This window comes from Calidris pugnax, unplaced genomic scaffold (genome assembly GCF_001431845.1).
Source record: "Calidris pugnax isolate Ruff unplaced genomic scaffold, ASM143184v1 scaffold15, whole genome shotgun sequence".
Lineage (NCBI taxonomy): Eukaryota > Metazoa > Chordata > Aves > Charadriiformes > Scolopacidae > Calidris > Calidris pugnax.
In genome coordinates, this window is record NW_015090774.1 from 40396 (window position 1) to 54815 (window position 14420).

At 57.2% G+C, this 14420-nt stretch overlaps 2 protein-coding genes across 2 annotated transcripts in view; one reads left to right on the forward strand and one right to left on the reverse strand.

The window, feature by feature from the left end:
- IDH3B (isocitrate dehydrogenase 3 (NAD+) beta) overlaps positions 1-10389 on the forward strand; it is a 12182-nt gene extending 1793 nt beyond the window's left edge. Inside the window, exons 3-12 of the mRNA XM_014942823.1 lie at positions 1178-1276; positions 2138-2258; positions 4344-4404; positions 4891-5023; positions 5267-5400; positions 6367-6469; positions 7646-7792; positions 7923-8017; positions 8113-8173; positions 10225-10389. Of these exons, the coding sequence (XP_014798309.1) occupies positions 1178-1276; positions 2138-2258; positions 4344-4404; positions 4891-5023; positions 5267-5400; positions 6367-6469; positions 7646-7792; positions 7923-8017; positions 8113-8173; positions 10225-10302 (1032 nt within the window). The 3' untranslated portion in view covers positions 10303-10389. The remainder of the gene's footprint in view (positions 1-1177; positions 1277-2137; positions 2259-4343; positions 4405-4890; positions 5024-5266; positions 5401-6366; positions 6470-7645; positions 7793-7922; positions 8018-8112; positions 8174-10224) is intronic.
- A 178-nt stretch (positions 10390-10567) lies between these two features.
- NOP56 (NOP56 ribonucleoprotein) lies at positions 10568-14256 on the reverse strand. The gene is made up of 10 exons (XM_014943953.1): positions 14136-14256; positions 13891-14052; positions 13564-13762; positions 13138-13325; positions 12860-13011; positions 12560-12660; positions 12077-12225; positions 11759-11880; positions 11435-11581; positions 10568-11197 (listed from the first exon to the last, which is right to left on the reverse strand). Exons 2-10 carry the CDS (start codon positions 14009-14011, stop codon positions 10973-10975), a joined length of 1404 nt encoding a protein of 467 aa, XP_014799439.1. The 5' UTR covers positions 14012-14052; positions 14136-14256; the 3' UTR covers positions 10568-10972.
- Between the last annotated feature and the right edge of the window lie 164 nt (positions 14257-14420).

Sequence of the window (14420 nt, forward strand, 5' to 3'; positions counted from 1 at the left end):
GGGGGGGATGAGTTGTTTTCTGTGAGAAGAAGAAAAAGCTCGAGTGCCAGGTAATGAATTAACAAGTTTGTCACATTCAGACTGACAAGATGTCCAGTTCCCATTTAGAAGTGAAAATGTCTTATGTTATTATTTAAGACACTAAAGGGAAGGGGTCAGCACTGAGACTGTTCCTTTGACCTTGACCTTGGGCCCGTGCTGTGGTTCCTTCTGCAGATGCTTTTCTTGACATTAGTTGCTGAATGGTAGGCAGGGTTTCCTGCCCTGGGATTTGGTTCTCTAGATCAAAAGTAAAGACCATCTCATTATTCTTTTCACACTCACTTTATTATTTTGCCTTTACGTGATCACCGTTTGCCTGTGCTTCATGTCACTGACACACGTGCATTTCTTGAGTTGTATTGATGTTGCTACTTGTTTACTCCTCTTGTTGTTTGATTAAATTGTTGGATGAAATTCTTGTCTCTAACTGCAGCAGTCTGGTCTGTGAGGCTGGTTCTGTGAAATCCTGTGTCTGGAGATCAGCTCTGTATGGGGAATTACTGGCTAAAGAAGGTGGGGATTAGTAAAAGGACTGTGTAAAAATAGGAGGCAGCTACAGTGGCGGAGCAGGCAGCGTTGATTTGGAGGTGGATCGTGTCTAGAATTATCTTTGAGACTGATTTTTGTGTTCAGGACCCCAAAAAAAAAAAAAAAGCAAGCTCAACAAAAAGCTGAGACAATGTGAATACATCAGGAAGATGAGATTCACGGAGGAGTCTTAGCAGATCCTGAGGACATGAAGTAGGAAGGAGAGAAATCTTATCATGCAAGATTGTGCTATGAGCTCCCAGTAAGGATTTGTGCTGTACAGAGGGAGGGATCGTACCTGGAAATGCTGTACAAGACGCTGCATGAGGAAAAGGTCTTTGGTCTTAGGTTGCCAGTGGATCACAGGATATTGGGTGTCTCTGCAGGGCGGGGTGTTCGTAACAACACAGGAGCAGGATCTCTTCAGGTTAAAGCTCCCTGTTAGCCCTGCAGTCAATTTTTGTTACTGAAAAACATGCTGTGGGTGCGGATAGCCTTCACATTGTGAGTAACTTCCTCTAGTTTGCAGCTTGCAAGATAGGGGTCCCAATGGGATTAGGCTCTGGGGTGCAGCAGAGGGTCTGACTCTTCTTTGCTTCCTGTGCAGTCCGAAAATGCCAAGTCTGAGAGCACATTCCAGGTCACCATGCTGCCTGGAGATGGGGTGGGCCCAGAGCTCATGCACGCCGTCAAGGAGGTGTTCAAGGTAATGGCTCCTGCCCCTCGGTGGGACAGGGTGGATGGAGGAGGGAAGGAGGGAGGGAAGGAGGGAAGGAGGAAGAGGAGCTGCAGAATTACTTAAAGATGCTGCTAATCCAGAGCACCTGCAGGACTGACCTGCCTGTTTCCTCTGGTGTGGAAGAGAACTGGTTGTGAAAACCCTGAGATCTCTACCCTTTCCCTAAATAGGCTCAGCTTGAGGGGTGTCTGGCAAACCGTCTGCCGTGGTTTAGCCCCAGCCGGCAGCTCAGCCCCACGCAGCCACTGGCTCACTTCCCCCTGCTGGGATGGGGGAGAGAACCAAAAGAGTAGAAGTGAGAAAACTTGTGGGTTGAGATAAAGACAGTGTAATAAGTAAAGCAGAAGCTGCGCACACAAGCAGAGCAAAACAAGGAATGTATTCACTGCTTCCTGTCAGCAGGCAGGTGTTCAGCCATCCCCAGGAAAGCAGGGAAAGCATCACGTGTAATGGTTACCTGGGAAGACAAATGCCATCACTCCTCCCTTTTTTTCTCCCCCAGCTTTATACACTGAGCATGATGTCACATGGTGTGGGACATCCCTTTGGTCAGTTGGGGTCAGCTGTCCCACCTGTGTCTCCTCCCAATTTCTTGTGTACCCCCAGCCTGCTCACTGCTGGGGTGGTGTGAGGAGCAGAAGGGGCCTTGACTCCGTGTAGGCACCACTCAGCAGTGATGAAGGCACTGTATTATCAGCACTGTTTAAGGCTCCACGTCCCAGCTCTCCGGGTCCCCTGTCAGTGCCCCTCTGTAACATGTAGCATGGCTTCCCTGCTGAGTCTCTGATCTGAGGGGGTGGTGGCTCTGTCTCTGTGTCTCTCCCGCAGGCTGCCAGCGTGCCTGTGGTCTTCGATGAGCATCACCTGAGTGAGGTGCAGAACATGGCCTCTGAAGAGAAACTGGATCAGGTGGTTGACTCTATGAAGGAAAGTAAAGTGGCCCTAATAGGTAAGGACTTGCACTTGGGGTCTGTCTGGCAAGGAGGGGCTCTTGGCTTTGCCTGCAGGAAATGTTGCCTTTCTCAGGTGCCATTAGTTGTTTCCAGATGGCATGAGTTTCTGTGATTAGGTCCTGGAGAAGGAAGAATGCTGTCTTTAGGCTAAGAAGCAAAATACCAGTGCTTGGTTTACTGAGCTTATCAAAGGGGAGGTTATCGCCGGGTTCTGCTTTGGAACTGAGCCTAGCATGGCCCAGAGAAGCAAAGGGGCTCGTCAGGGCCCTTTCTAGCGAGACATCAGTCTCCACACTTGGCTGTGGTTCTCTCAAAGCACCCCCAGCACTGACCCTGGCCACCCTGTCGCCTGGGTTCAGGTGATGTCCTTAGCAGCTGTCAGTAAATAGGCTCAGCTTGAGGGGTGTCTGGCAAACCGTCTGCCGTGGTTTAGCCCCAGCCGGCAGCTCAGCCCCACGCAGCCACTGGCTCACTTCCCCCTGCTGGGATGGGGGAGAGAACCAAAAGAGTAGAAGTGAGAAAACTTGTGGGTTGAGATAAAGACAGTGTAATAAGTAAAGCAGAAGCTGCGCACACAAGCAGAGCAAAACAAGGAATGTATTCACTGCTTCCTGTCAGCAGGCAGGTGTTAAGAGGAGCTGCAGAATTACTTAAAGATGCTGCTAATCCAGAGCACCTGCAGGACTGACCTGCCTGTTTCCTCTGGTGTGGAAGAGAACTGGTTGTGAAAACCCTGAGATCTCTACCCTTTCCCTAAATAGGCTCAGCTTGAGGGGTGTCTGGCAAACCGTCTGCCGTGGTTTAGCCCCAGCCGGCAGCTCAGCCCCACGCAGCCACTGGCTCACTTCCCCCTGCTGGGATGGGGGAGAGAACCAAAAGAGTAGAAGTGAGAAAACTTGTGGGTTGAGATAAAGACAGTGTAATAAGTAAAGCAGAAGCTGCGCACACAAGCAGAGCAAAACAAGGAATGTATTCACTGCTTCCTGTCAGCAGGCAGGTGTTCAGCCATCCCCAGGAAAGCAGGGAAAGCATCACGTGTAATGGTTACCTGGGAAGACAAATGCCATCACTCCTCCCTTTTTTTCTCCCCCAGCTTTATACACTGAGCATGATGTCACATGGTGTGGGACATCCCAAGCATCACGTGTAATGGTTACCTGGGAAGACAAATGCCATCACTCCTCCCTTTTTTTCTCCCCCAGCTTTATACACTGAGCATGATGTCACATGGTGTGGGACATCCCTTTGGTCAGTTGGGGTCAGCTGTCCCACCTGTGTCTCCTCCCAATTTCTTGTGTACCCCCAGCCTGCTCACTGCTGGGGTGGTGTGAGGAGCAGAAGGGGCCTTGACTCCGTGTAGGCACCACTCAGCAGTGATGAAGGCACTGTATTATCAGCACTGTTTAAGGCTCCACGTCCCAGCTCTCCGGGTCCCCTGTCAGTGCCCCTCTGTAACATGTAGCATGGCTTCCCTGCTGAGTCTCTGATCTGAGGGGGTGGTGGCTCTGTCTCTGTGTCTCTCCCGCAGGCTGCCAGCGTGCCTGTGGTCTTCGATGAGCATCACCTGAGTGAGGTGCAGAACATGGCCTCTGAAGAGAAACTGGATCAGGTGGTTGACTCTATGAAGGAAAGTAAAGTGGCCCTAATAGGTAAGGACTTGCACTTGGGGTCTGTCTGGCAAGGAGGGGCTCTTGGCTTTGCCTGCAGGAAATGTTGCCTTTCTCAGGTGCCATTAGTTGTTTCCAGATGGCATGAGTTTCTGTGATTAGGTCCTGGAGAAGGAAGAATGCTGTCTTTAGGCTAAGAAGCAAAATACCAGTGCTTGGTTTACTGAGCTTATCAAAGGGGAGGTTATAGCCGGGTTCTGCTTTGGAACTGAGACTAGCATGGCCCAGAGAAGCAAAGGGGCTCGTCAGGGCCCTTTCTAGCGAGACATCAGTCTCCACACTTGGCTGTGGTTCTCTCAAAGCACCCCCAGCACTGACCCTGGCCACCCTGTCGCCTGGGTTCAGGTGATGTCCTTAGCAGCTGTCAGTGCGCTCCACACTCTGTTCTTACTCCTGGTCCATGTTGTCCTGCAGGCAAGATCCACACTCCCATGGAGTACAAGGGAGAGCTGGCTTCTTACGACATGAGGCTCAGGTAAGCCTGGTCCCCTGGCTGGCCAGTCACTGGGAAACGGTATTGCGTTTGGTCATGGTGTTCTGCCACTGAATGGGGAACCAAAGGAATTGAGTCCAGGGCAGGTGGGAAATTAAAATGTTATCAGGAAGCAGAAGATCCTGAGGGATCAGGAGCTGTCCTTGTTGAATATGATCCTGCTGACTGCTGACTGCTTCCTTGGGGGTCCTGGAGATGAGGTGGTGGGTGGCTGGAAAACAGACAGTGGTGGCCTGCCCGACAGAGGGTCATCAAAGCCATGCTGTGACAAGGTGTGGCTTGCTCATGGTCTGTGAGAGGAAAGGTAGATGGATGCAGAGAGACAGAGCTATGGGAAGGCATCTTAGGAGGTGGGGAGCTGCTTGCGCCATCACCAGCTGCTGCCCCCCATACTTGTAGGGCACAGTCACTGCCCCAGAAATAGCTTGTGCTGAAATGCTGACTCTGCTGCTGCTGCTTCTTTCTCAGGCGCAAATTAGACTTGTTTGCAAACGTTGTCCATGTGAAGAGCTTACCGGGCTATAAAACACGCCACAACAACTTGGACCTCGTGATCATTCGTGAGCAGACGGAGGGGGAGTACAGCTCTCTGGAACATGAGGTATGGGAGCCTTCCTCCAGCACGAGGATGGTGGTGGTGGGATGTTGGTGGGCTGCAGGAGGGATCATGCCAAAAAAAGGGGACGTGGGTATTAAGGAACCTCTTGATGGGGGGTGACAAAGGCAAAGACGCCTCCTCTCTGTCCCGAGGCGCCAGGCCTGTCGGTGTGGTGTGGGTTGGTGGGGCAGGGCGCTGGGCTGCAGGGCACATCGGCGGCTGCTGACGCTCCTTTTTCCCATCCAGAGTGCAAAGGGGGTCATTGAGTGCCTGAAGATCATCACCCGGGCCAAGTCGCAGCGCATCGCCAAGTTCGCGTTTGACTACGCCACCAAAAAGGGCCGCTCTAAGGTCACGGCTGTGCACAAAGCCAACATCATGTGAGTGCCACAGCAGCGGGTTTGGAGCGCTCTCTGATTGTCAGACACGCGACTGCTGGCACGTCTGCCACCTTGTTACTCTCAGCTTTTCATCCCCATCAGAGCACGGGCAGTATAGTTAGGAAGAGGCTGGGTTTTCCCTGGGAATAGTGTTTTTTTTTTCTCTCTGTATGGTCTCCTCTCCAGCATGAGGCCCAACAGCTGCATCTTGGAGGCTGTCAGCTGAGAAGGGGAGAAGCTCAGGCCTTGAAAGCTGATCCCTCGTTGCTCCCCTAGGCCCAGATTTCACCACCCATGGCTGTGCAGCATTGTGGGGTGCTCTAGGGTTGCCTGCCTTCCCTTGCCCTGCTGTACTGGGACACCAGTTGCTATTGGGTTACTTGCTGCTGTCAGGACTTCACTGTGTCATAGTTTAACTGGCAGCTCGGACCATGCAGCCATTTGGTCACTTCCCCAAACCCAGCAGGGTAGGGAGAAGGGGGAGAAGAAGGAGAAAAAAACCTCATGGGTTGAGATAAAGACAGTTTAGTAGCACAGTACAGGAAGAGAAAATAATAATAATAATGGTAAAAGAATAAAAAAAGTAAGTAAGTGTTGCAATAGGATTGCTCTCACCACCCAGTGATCGATTGCCCAGCCCATCCTGAGCAGCAATTGTGGATCCCTGCCCCTGGCCAGCCCCTATTTATACATTGAGCATGGCATCTCTGGTATGGCATATCCCTTTGGCCAACTTGTCCTGGCTGTGCTCCCTCCCAGCCTCTGTGAGAAGCTGAAAAAGTCCTTGACTTAATTTAAAAATATAAAAATTACTTAGCAACAACTGAACTAGTACATGTTATCAACATTATTCTCATACTAAATCCCAAACACTGTAGCTCTTAGGAAGAAAATTAACTCTCTCCCAGCTGAAACCAGGACGCGTTGCTGCCCTGCAAACCCTGTGCTATATTTCTTGTCTCTCAGGAAACTGGGCGATGGGCTGTTCCTGCAGTGCTGTGAAGAAGTGGCAGAGCTCTACCCCAAGATCAAGTTTGACACCATGATCATCGACAACTGCTGCATGCAGGTGAGGATCCCGCTCCCCTGCCCCAGAGCCACAGAGAATTACTAATCATTGAGTCCAACCATTAACCTGACACTGCCAAGTACAAACACTGTAGCTCTTAGGAAGAAAATTAACTCTCTCCCAGCTGAAACCAGGACGCGTTGCTGCCCTGCAAACCCTGTGCTATATTTCTTGTCTCTCAGGAAACTGGGCGATGGGCTGTTCCTGCAGTGCTGTGAAGAAGTGGCAGAGCTCTACCCCAAGATCAAGTTTGACACCATGATCATCGACAACTGCTGCATGCAGGTGAGGATCCCGCTCCCCTGCCCCAGAGCCACAGAGAATTACTAATCATTGAGTCCAACCATTAACCTGACACTGCCAAGTACACAACTAAATCGTGTCCCTGAGTGCCACATCTACATGTCTTAAATACCTCTGGGGATGGTGGCTTAACCACTTCCCTGGGCAGCCTGTTCCAAGGGTTGACAACCCTTTCGGTGATGCAGTTTTTCCTAATATCCAGTCTAAACCTCTGCTGGCTTAACTGTATCTTGTATGGGCTTGCAAAACTCTGCCAGGTGACATAGGCCTGTGGCTCCCCAGTGATTTCAGTGGGACTCTGTGTGCTCCAAGCTGTCACTTGAGCACAGTTTGGGGATGTTGTCTTGTTACATGGCAAGGAGCAGCATGCATATGTACTCATGTGAATAGATACGTGTGATCAGTGCTTATAAATACTTAAAGGGTGGGTGTCAAGAGGATGGGGCCAATCTTTTTTCAGTGGTGCCCAGGGATAGGACTAGAGGAAATGGGCACAAACTTGAACATAAGAAGTTCAATCTAAACATGGGGAGGAACTTCTTTACTTTGAGGGTCTGGAATTCCAGAGCCCTGGAATAGGCTGCCCAGGAATGGTGGAGTCTTCTTTCTCTGGAGACATTCAAAATCTGCCTGGACAAGTTCCTGTGCAACCTGCTCTAGGTAGACCCACTCTGGTGGGGGGTGTTGGACTAGATGATCTCCAGAGGTCCCTTCCAACCCCATGTGATTCTGTGTGTTCTGTGTATGTTTTCAAACACAGTGGGTTCTGCTGCTCCACCAGATTGGTGTAGCCCTGTCCTGGGGGCTGTAGAGCCACCTGCAGCCCTTGTTCGACTGTGCAGGACCTCACATCTTCCTGTTCCCTCCATGCAGCTGGTGCAGAACCCCTACCAGTTTGACGTCCTGGTCATGCCAAACCTCTATGGGAACATCATCGATAACCTGGCAGCTGGATTGGTGGGGGGTGCTGGCGTGGTTCCTGGGGAGAGCTACAGCGCCGAGTACGCCGTGTTCGAGATGGTGAGGAGTCTCAGCTCCCCGGGGCCTCCTGTGCTGTACCAGCCCCCCGGGTTATCGGGGGAGAGGGGGTGGCTTCTGGGGACAAGGGGGTGTGGAAGATGGTCCATCACCGTGGCTTCTCCTCCCGCAGGGCGCCCGCCACCCCTTCGCCCAGGCGGTGGGCAGGAACATCGCCAATCCCACCGCCATGCTGCTCTCGGCTGCCAACATGCTGCGACACCTCAAGTAGGTGCCTTTCCCTGGGGGAGGGGGTGTGTGCGGTGGGGTGGGCAGCGGGGGCTGGCGCAGGGACTGACCGGCGGCTCCTTCCCTCTCTCCAGCTTGGAATATCACTCCAATTTGATCGCGGATGCGGTGAAGAAGGTGATCAAAGGCGGAAAAGTGAGTGTTGGGCGGCCGGCCCTGCCGCGTGTCCGTAGCCGTGTGTGTGATGGTGGTAGCGAGCTGCTGTGTGTTCTCCATGAGGGACAAACGCCACCCTCCCACCTCCTCGCCTCTCTGCGCCTCAGAACCCCCTGTGTGTGCAGCTGTGGCTGTACTCGGCCCCTCTGTGCTTGTCTCGGGGATTGCTCCTGCTGCCCGTAGGGGTGCTTGCTGGCTAGGGAAGCTCTGGGGGACATCAGATGGCCACTTTTTCGCGTGCTGCCCCTCAGGGGTCTCTGTCAGGGTGCGTAGAGGGAAGAAGCTGCTCTCCTCTCCCTTCCCCCAAGTCGTTTCACTCGGTTTCACGATCACGTTTCTCCCTTGTTTCTCCCCTTCCCTGTGTTGGATTTTTAGGTTCGGACACGGGACTTGGGCGGTTACTCCACCACTTCTGACTTCGTGAAGTCTGTGATTGACAACCTGCACCCCCACTATGGTGCCTAGGAACCCCGCTGGCCCCGGGGACTTCACTGCACCCTGCAGCAGCTTCCCTCCCGTAGCTTACAGCCCAGCAGCGCCTCCTTCCCCCTCCCCACCTGGCACAGCGCGCCCTGGCCGAGGTCCCCTGGTGCCCTGGCAGGGGGAGGAAGAGGAGGAGGAAGGCAGCTCTCCTCCTGCCCAGCCCAGAGCCCAGTAACCACCCCCAGTCACCCCAGTGGGGATTGCTGGAGGGAGGGAGGGAGGGCAGTGCCCCATTGGGAGTGAGGATCCCCAGGCTCCCTTCGGTTCATGTAGGCAGTGCCTCCGCTGTGCCCTCTGGGTGAGGAGGGCAGTGCGGATCTTGGGGCCCACTGGGGCGACTCGGGGGTGAAGGGGCAGTGCCCCAAACTCAGCAGGCAGCTTCCTGGGACAGTGGGACCACGGTTGTTGTAAGAACCTTCTCCTGCCCACAGGGATTTTAGCAATAAATGGGACCACAGGGCAGATGCCCTGCATCCAGGCATGCACACGAGCAAACTGCTCACCCAGAGTGAGGCCCCCCCGGGCTGGGACAGTCCCGGCTGTGAGGCTTTGTCACCTCCTGGAGATTCACCCCAGGACCTTCCAAACTGCTGCGCTCCTCTGGGCCAGCACCCGGAGCTCTTTGCCCAGCAGTGCAAGCCCGTGGAGCCCGTGTGGCTCCCTAGGGAAGCCCATGGAGCTGGGGAGCAGCAGCCATGCCAAAGCCTTTGGTGGGACCATAGAAGCTCTGCCCTGGCAGGTGGCAGCTGGGGCAGGGTGCTGTGTGCGTGAGCGAGCGACTGGGGTGTGCATTTAATGCTGTGCTTTGTATTTGTCTTTGCAAATAAAGGGTCCAACGCTTCCCTCCACCCCTGCCCAGTCCAGGTGCTGTTCCCCACCTGGCTCTGCCCCTGCCTGGCCCAAGTCCTGGGGGATGCCAGGGCAGCTTGTGAGGCCAAGGGCACTTGGCTGGGCCAGAAGCTGGGCTGCCAGCAAGCGGTGGGAGCAGGGCTTCAGCTCTGGTCCCACACCACCAGTGCCAGCCATCCATCCACACCATCCCATCCAGCCTACTGGGGTCTGTGAGCCCAGGGAACGCCTCTCCCTGGGGAGGAGCAGCCATGAAACCCTCTGCTGGTTCAATCCCTGTCTCCTCCACCTCTTCAAACCACTGGCAGAGGGTCTGTGCCACCTCCTGCAGCAGGAGCTCGCTATAACACCCCCCCCGGAGGGGGCTGAGGTTGCACTAGAACCAGAAGCAAGAGGCCCAGCACCCGTGTGCACCCACAGGCACACCCCAACACACACACAGATGGGGTGCACCAGTTTGGGGAGGGGGGGACGATGTCCCTCTCAGCTGGTGCGGGGCAGGGTGTGCTTTGTCAGGCTGTCCCTATTGCCCCTCCACACTGAGGCACAGGGACACCTTGGGGACCCTCCCAAGAGGGGCTGCAAAGGGCCTCGGGGGGCCCGTTCCTGCAGTGACAGCACCCAGCAAGTACCCAGGGGGTCCCTGCTGTGCTGTGGGGGCCCCCTCCCTCCTGGCTAACGCTCCCCTCTCCTTGCAGGTGCGCACGGCGGACATGGGGGGCTACGCCACGTCCCTGGATTTCACCCAAGCCGTGATAGGTGCCTTGGATGTCTAGGGCCACTCGCCTCCTCCTCCCTGCTCCTGCCGTGCCTGCCCGGTAACTTATTGCTTCCCTCTAATAAACGTGGCCTCTGCAGCATGATGGGGCGTCCTCCAACACACCTGGCGCCATCGTGTCCCCCTCACCCAGCTGAACCAGGGAAGGTGGTGTCCCCTGTGCCAGGAGAGCGGGGACAGTGTGGTCACCTGCCACCTGGGTAAGGGGAGGCTAAGCGAGGCCACCGCCTGTGCCCTTCCAGCTGCAGCAAAACAAGATGGAAGAGGATCAACAACCACCTCAGCCCTTTATTGAGGTCCAGTCACACCGAGCAGTGTCCTGCCCCACGCAGGCGGTGGACACAGCCCTGTAACAGACGCTACATACAGCCCCCCACGGGAAGGGGGGCTCCGGGAGGCGGTGCTGTGTAAGGCACAGCCAGGCTCCAGCACTGCCCCAGGGGCTGCTGCCACCCCAGCCTGGCTGAAGGGACCCACCCAGACCCCCAGATGACAAACCGTGTTCCATGTGGCCGCCCCACGGCGTTGCACGGCCGGGCATGCAGCTGCCATGAAATGCCAGTGGCCAGGAGAGGGGCCACACACAAACCCATGCTGGGCTAACCTCCTACCAGTCCATGAGTCCTTACTGCTGGAGCACGGCTGGGCTCCAGCCTCACCCTGCTCCCCTAGTCCTCCTCCGAGTCCCTGGCCTTCTCCTTCTTCTTCTTCTTTTTCTTCTTCTTCTCCTCCTCCTGGTCAGCCTCCGCCATGAGTTTCCTTTTTTTCTTGGGCAAAACCTCTTCCTCCAGCCCGTTCTCCTCTGGCTCCGAGGCAACCTCCACCTCCTCCTCAGATTCAACCTCCTGCTGCTGCTTCTTCTTCTTTTTCTTCTTCGGCTCAATGTTGTTCTCCTGAGGGGAAACCTGGGTCAGTGGGAGCTGTTCCCAACCTGGGGAGCTGGGAGCTTGCCCCACATTCTGCCTCCCTCACCCCTGTGGGTACCATCCCACAAATCCCACTCAGCTGCATGACAGCCAGGTGAGGAAAAACCAGGACCCATTGCTCCACCAGCCCAGCAACAAGACAGGGCTGGGCCCATCACAGCCCCCTCACTGGAGGACACCCACCCCACAGCCCCCTGCCTTCACCTCTGTCTCCAGCACGGAGTTCTCCTCCGCAGTCGCAGCCAGGGCCTCCAACCGTTGCTTCTCCCGCATTTTCTCTTTCTCCCGCTTTTTCCTCTTCTTCTCCTTTTTCTCCTGCTTCCTCTTGACCTCAGCCACCACCTCGCTCGCCTGCCAGAGGAGAAGGAGCTCGTCAGCACAGGAGAGGTTCCCAGCCCAGGCCCCGTCCCAGCAGCCCCTGTCGGATCAGCCTCATTAAATCAGTCTTTTTCCCTCCACGAAGGGTCAGGATGGCAGGTTGACATCACCTCCGACAGCGGGGCCCTGCCAGCCTCCGCGCAGCCTCACCTCCACCACAGCCTCCTTCATCACCTCCAGGTTCTTGCGGGGCGGCTCCCCCGTCTCGTAGAAGGCCAAGCGCTCCTCCACCTGCTCCCGCAGCTTGTCCCCAAAGACACTGGTGGGGACCTCTGCGGGGACAAAGAGAGAGGGGGCTCAGCACGCCCTGCCCTGCCCACCCCACGGCCTCCTCCCCCCAGCCCCGGCTCTGCTCAGACCACAGGAGTCACCATTCACAGAGTGAAATGCTGTTGACGAAAAATATTCCCATCACCGCAGAGGCTGCCCAGGTCCCCGTCCCCATCCCCGTCCCGTCCCCGCGGGCACCTGAGAAGCAGTCGATGCGGGAGGCGATGGTGCACTTGTTGGCCAGGTACCGGGAGATGCGGCCCTTGTTCTTGGCGGCCGCTCGCCCGATGAAGGTGGAGTGGAAGATCAGCCCGTACTTGGGGGTGTTCCCTCGTGTTTTCAGAGCCCTGGAAGCAGCCGGTGGAGCTGTGAGGGGCAGTGTGGGGACACGCGGGGCCGAGGACACCCCCCTGGATCGGTGACCCCCACCAGCCACCCTCCTCCACCAGAACCATCCACCCACGGGCAGCAGGGAACGACCCATGGGACAGACGCCTTCCCCCCACACCCCGCTAACCTCTGGGGTTGCCCCACCATCAGGCACCCGCAAGACACAAAGCCACGGTGGTCGCTCAGACACTGGGGCTGGCTGGTCACACGCAGCCGAGGCAGCAGGGGCCCGGCGCGTCGCGGCCAGTGGCCCAGGGACCTGCCATCACCGCAACCACCCCGCAGCGGTACCTGAAGAGGGCTTTCTCGGCCCCCAGGATCTGCACCGTCGAGGCCGGGTACTTGGCCAGGTTCGTCAGGCTGCCGGCGTGAGAGATGAGGCGGGCGCCCACCTGGGAGGAAGAGGATGGGGGTTACAGCTGCCCCCCACCTTGGGAGCCCAGCCCCAGGGCCGCACGCAGCCCCCCCTGGCCAGGGATCAGCAGTGAGAGGTGTCAGCAGGACAGCTCAGTGGATTGACAGATTCACTCAGACATCATTTCCACGGCCTGGGGTGTGCACGGACACACAGACACACACACTGGCACTCACCACCTCCCCGATGAGGGCCGAGAGGCTGGGAGCCACCTGGCTCATCTTGGAGCGCAGATATTCCTGCAGGCCCTTGCGGTACTCGGACAAGGAGATGACACGGCTGGAGAAGCTCTCAATGTTGATGAGATCGAGGGGGGAGATGTCCATCCCTGAAAAGACAAGTATCAGGGGGGTGAGCGGCACCTCCCAGGGCAGACAGGACCCCTTCCTGCTGCAGCTCACTCCCTGGGGAGCACAGTGCTCTGGTGGAGCCACCACCCCCTGTCCCTACTCACCCATGGAGGAGCGGGAGGCCTCCAGGATGGCCTGTGCCTTGGCGCTGTCCATGACGATCTCCTCCAGCCCCTCCAGGCTCTCCTCACTCAGCTCCTTGCGGTTCCCGATGAACTTGGCCAGCCGGCAGTAGGTGTAGTTCTCCGAGACGATCTTGATCAGCTCGGGGAAGTGGTACCCGTACCACTCCCTGCGGGGACAGCGTCAGTGCCATAGCCCCACCCCCTGCATGTCCCTTGCCCCACGTGTGTGTCCCCCCCGGGCACGCTCCAGCCACGGCACCGTTGCCCGTGCCGGGGTGTGCTGGAGGCGCTGCTGTCCCTCCCCGTTCTGTACAGGCAGCTGGAGCAGCGGCAGCCTGCGGTAAGCGTGGGGAGGAGGCCCGTCCTGCCCTCCTGCCCCGTGGTAGGGGGGGACACCCCACTCACCGCACGCGCATGGAGAAGGTGTTGATGTCCTTGTCCAGCTGGTCCAGGAGACTGATGGACTGGATGATCATGTTGTCCACCCGGTTGACGTTGAACTTCACCTTGGCCCGGGAGTAGCTGTGGCCGAGGCCCAGCTGGGCTTTGGAGGCCGACTGGGCGGTGAGACCCTTCACCAGCGCGTGGAAGTGCAGGCGGATCCCTGCGTGGGGACATGGCCGTCACCACCCGGGGATGCAGCAAGGGGTGTCCCCCAACCCCACGCCAGCAGGGACCCCAGCGGGATGAGGCGTGTCCCCGCTCTGTCCCCTACCCCGCAGCCGGACTCACCCCGCAGGATCTCGGCCACCACCCCCCCGGTCTGGCACTGGTAGCCCAGCTCCTCCAGGATGGCCGCCCCAATCTTGGCGTCGGCGACTCCCAGCAGCGCCTTCTTCTTCTTGGCCGGCATGGAGGTCTCCAGCAGAAGCCGCAGGTCCTCATGGAGGATCCCTGCAGGGGGGGGGGAGAGAGGGATCAGTGGGGCTAGGCCGATCCCCGCGGGGGGGTTCCCCGGTGCCCCCCACCCCGCTCACCCTCGGAGACGGCGTTGATGTTCTCCAGGGCGCTCTGCGCCGACTTGAATGGGGCGAAGGCCACCAGCTTCACCACGTTGTGGAACTTGCCGATGGTGAGGACGCTCTCCTCCACCTGCTCCGGGGGAACAGGGCGGCCACCGGAGCACACGGCGGGAACGGGGCCGCCCCCAGAGAAGGCTCCCCCGGACGGCGGGCAGGTCGGCAGCACCAGAGAAGGCGCGCCCCCGCCACCGGACGCACCACCGAAAAGCCCCCCCTGTCCACCACCCCCCCTCCTGCTAC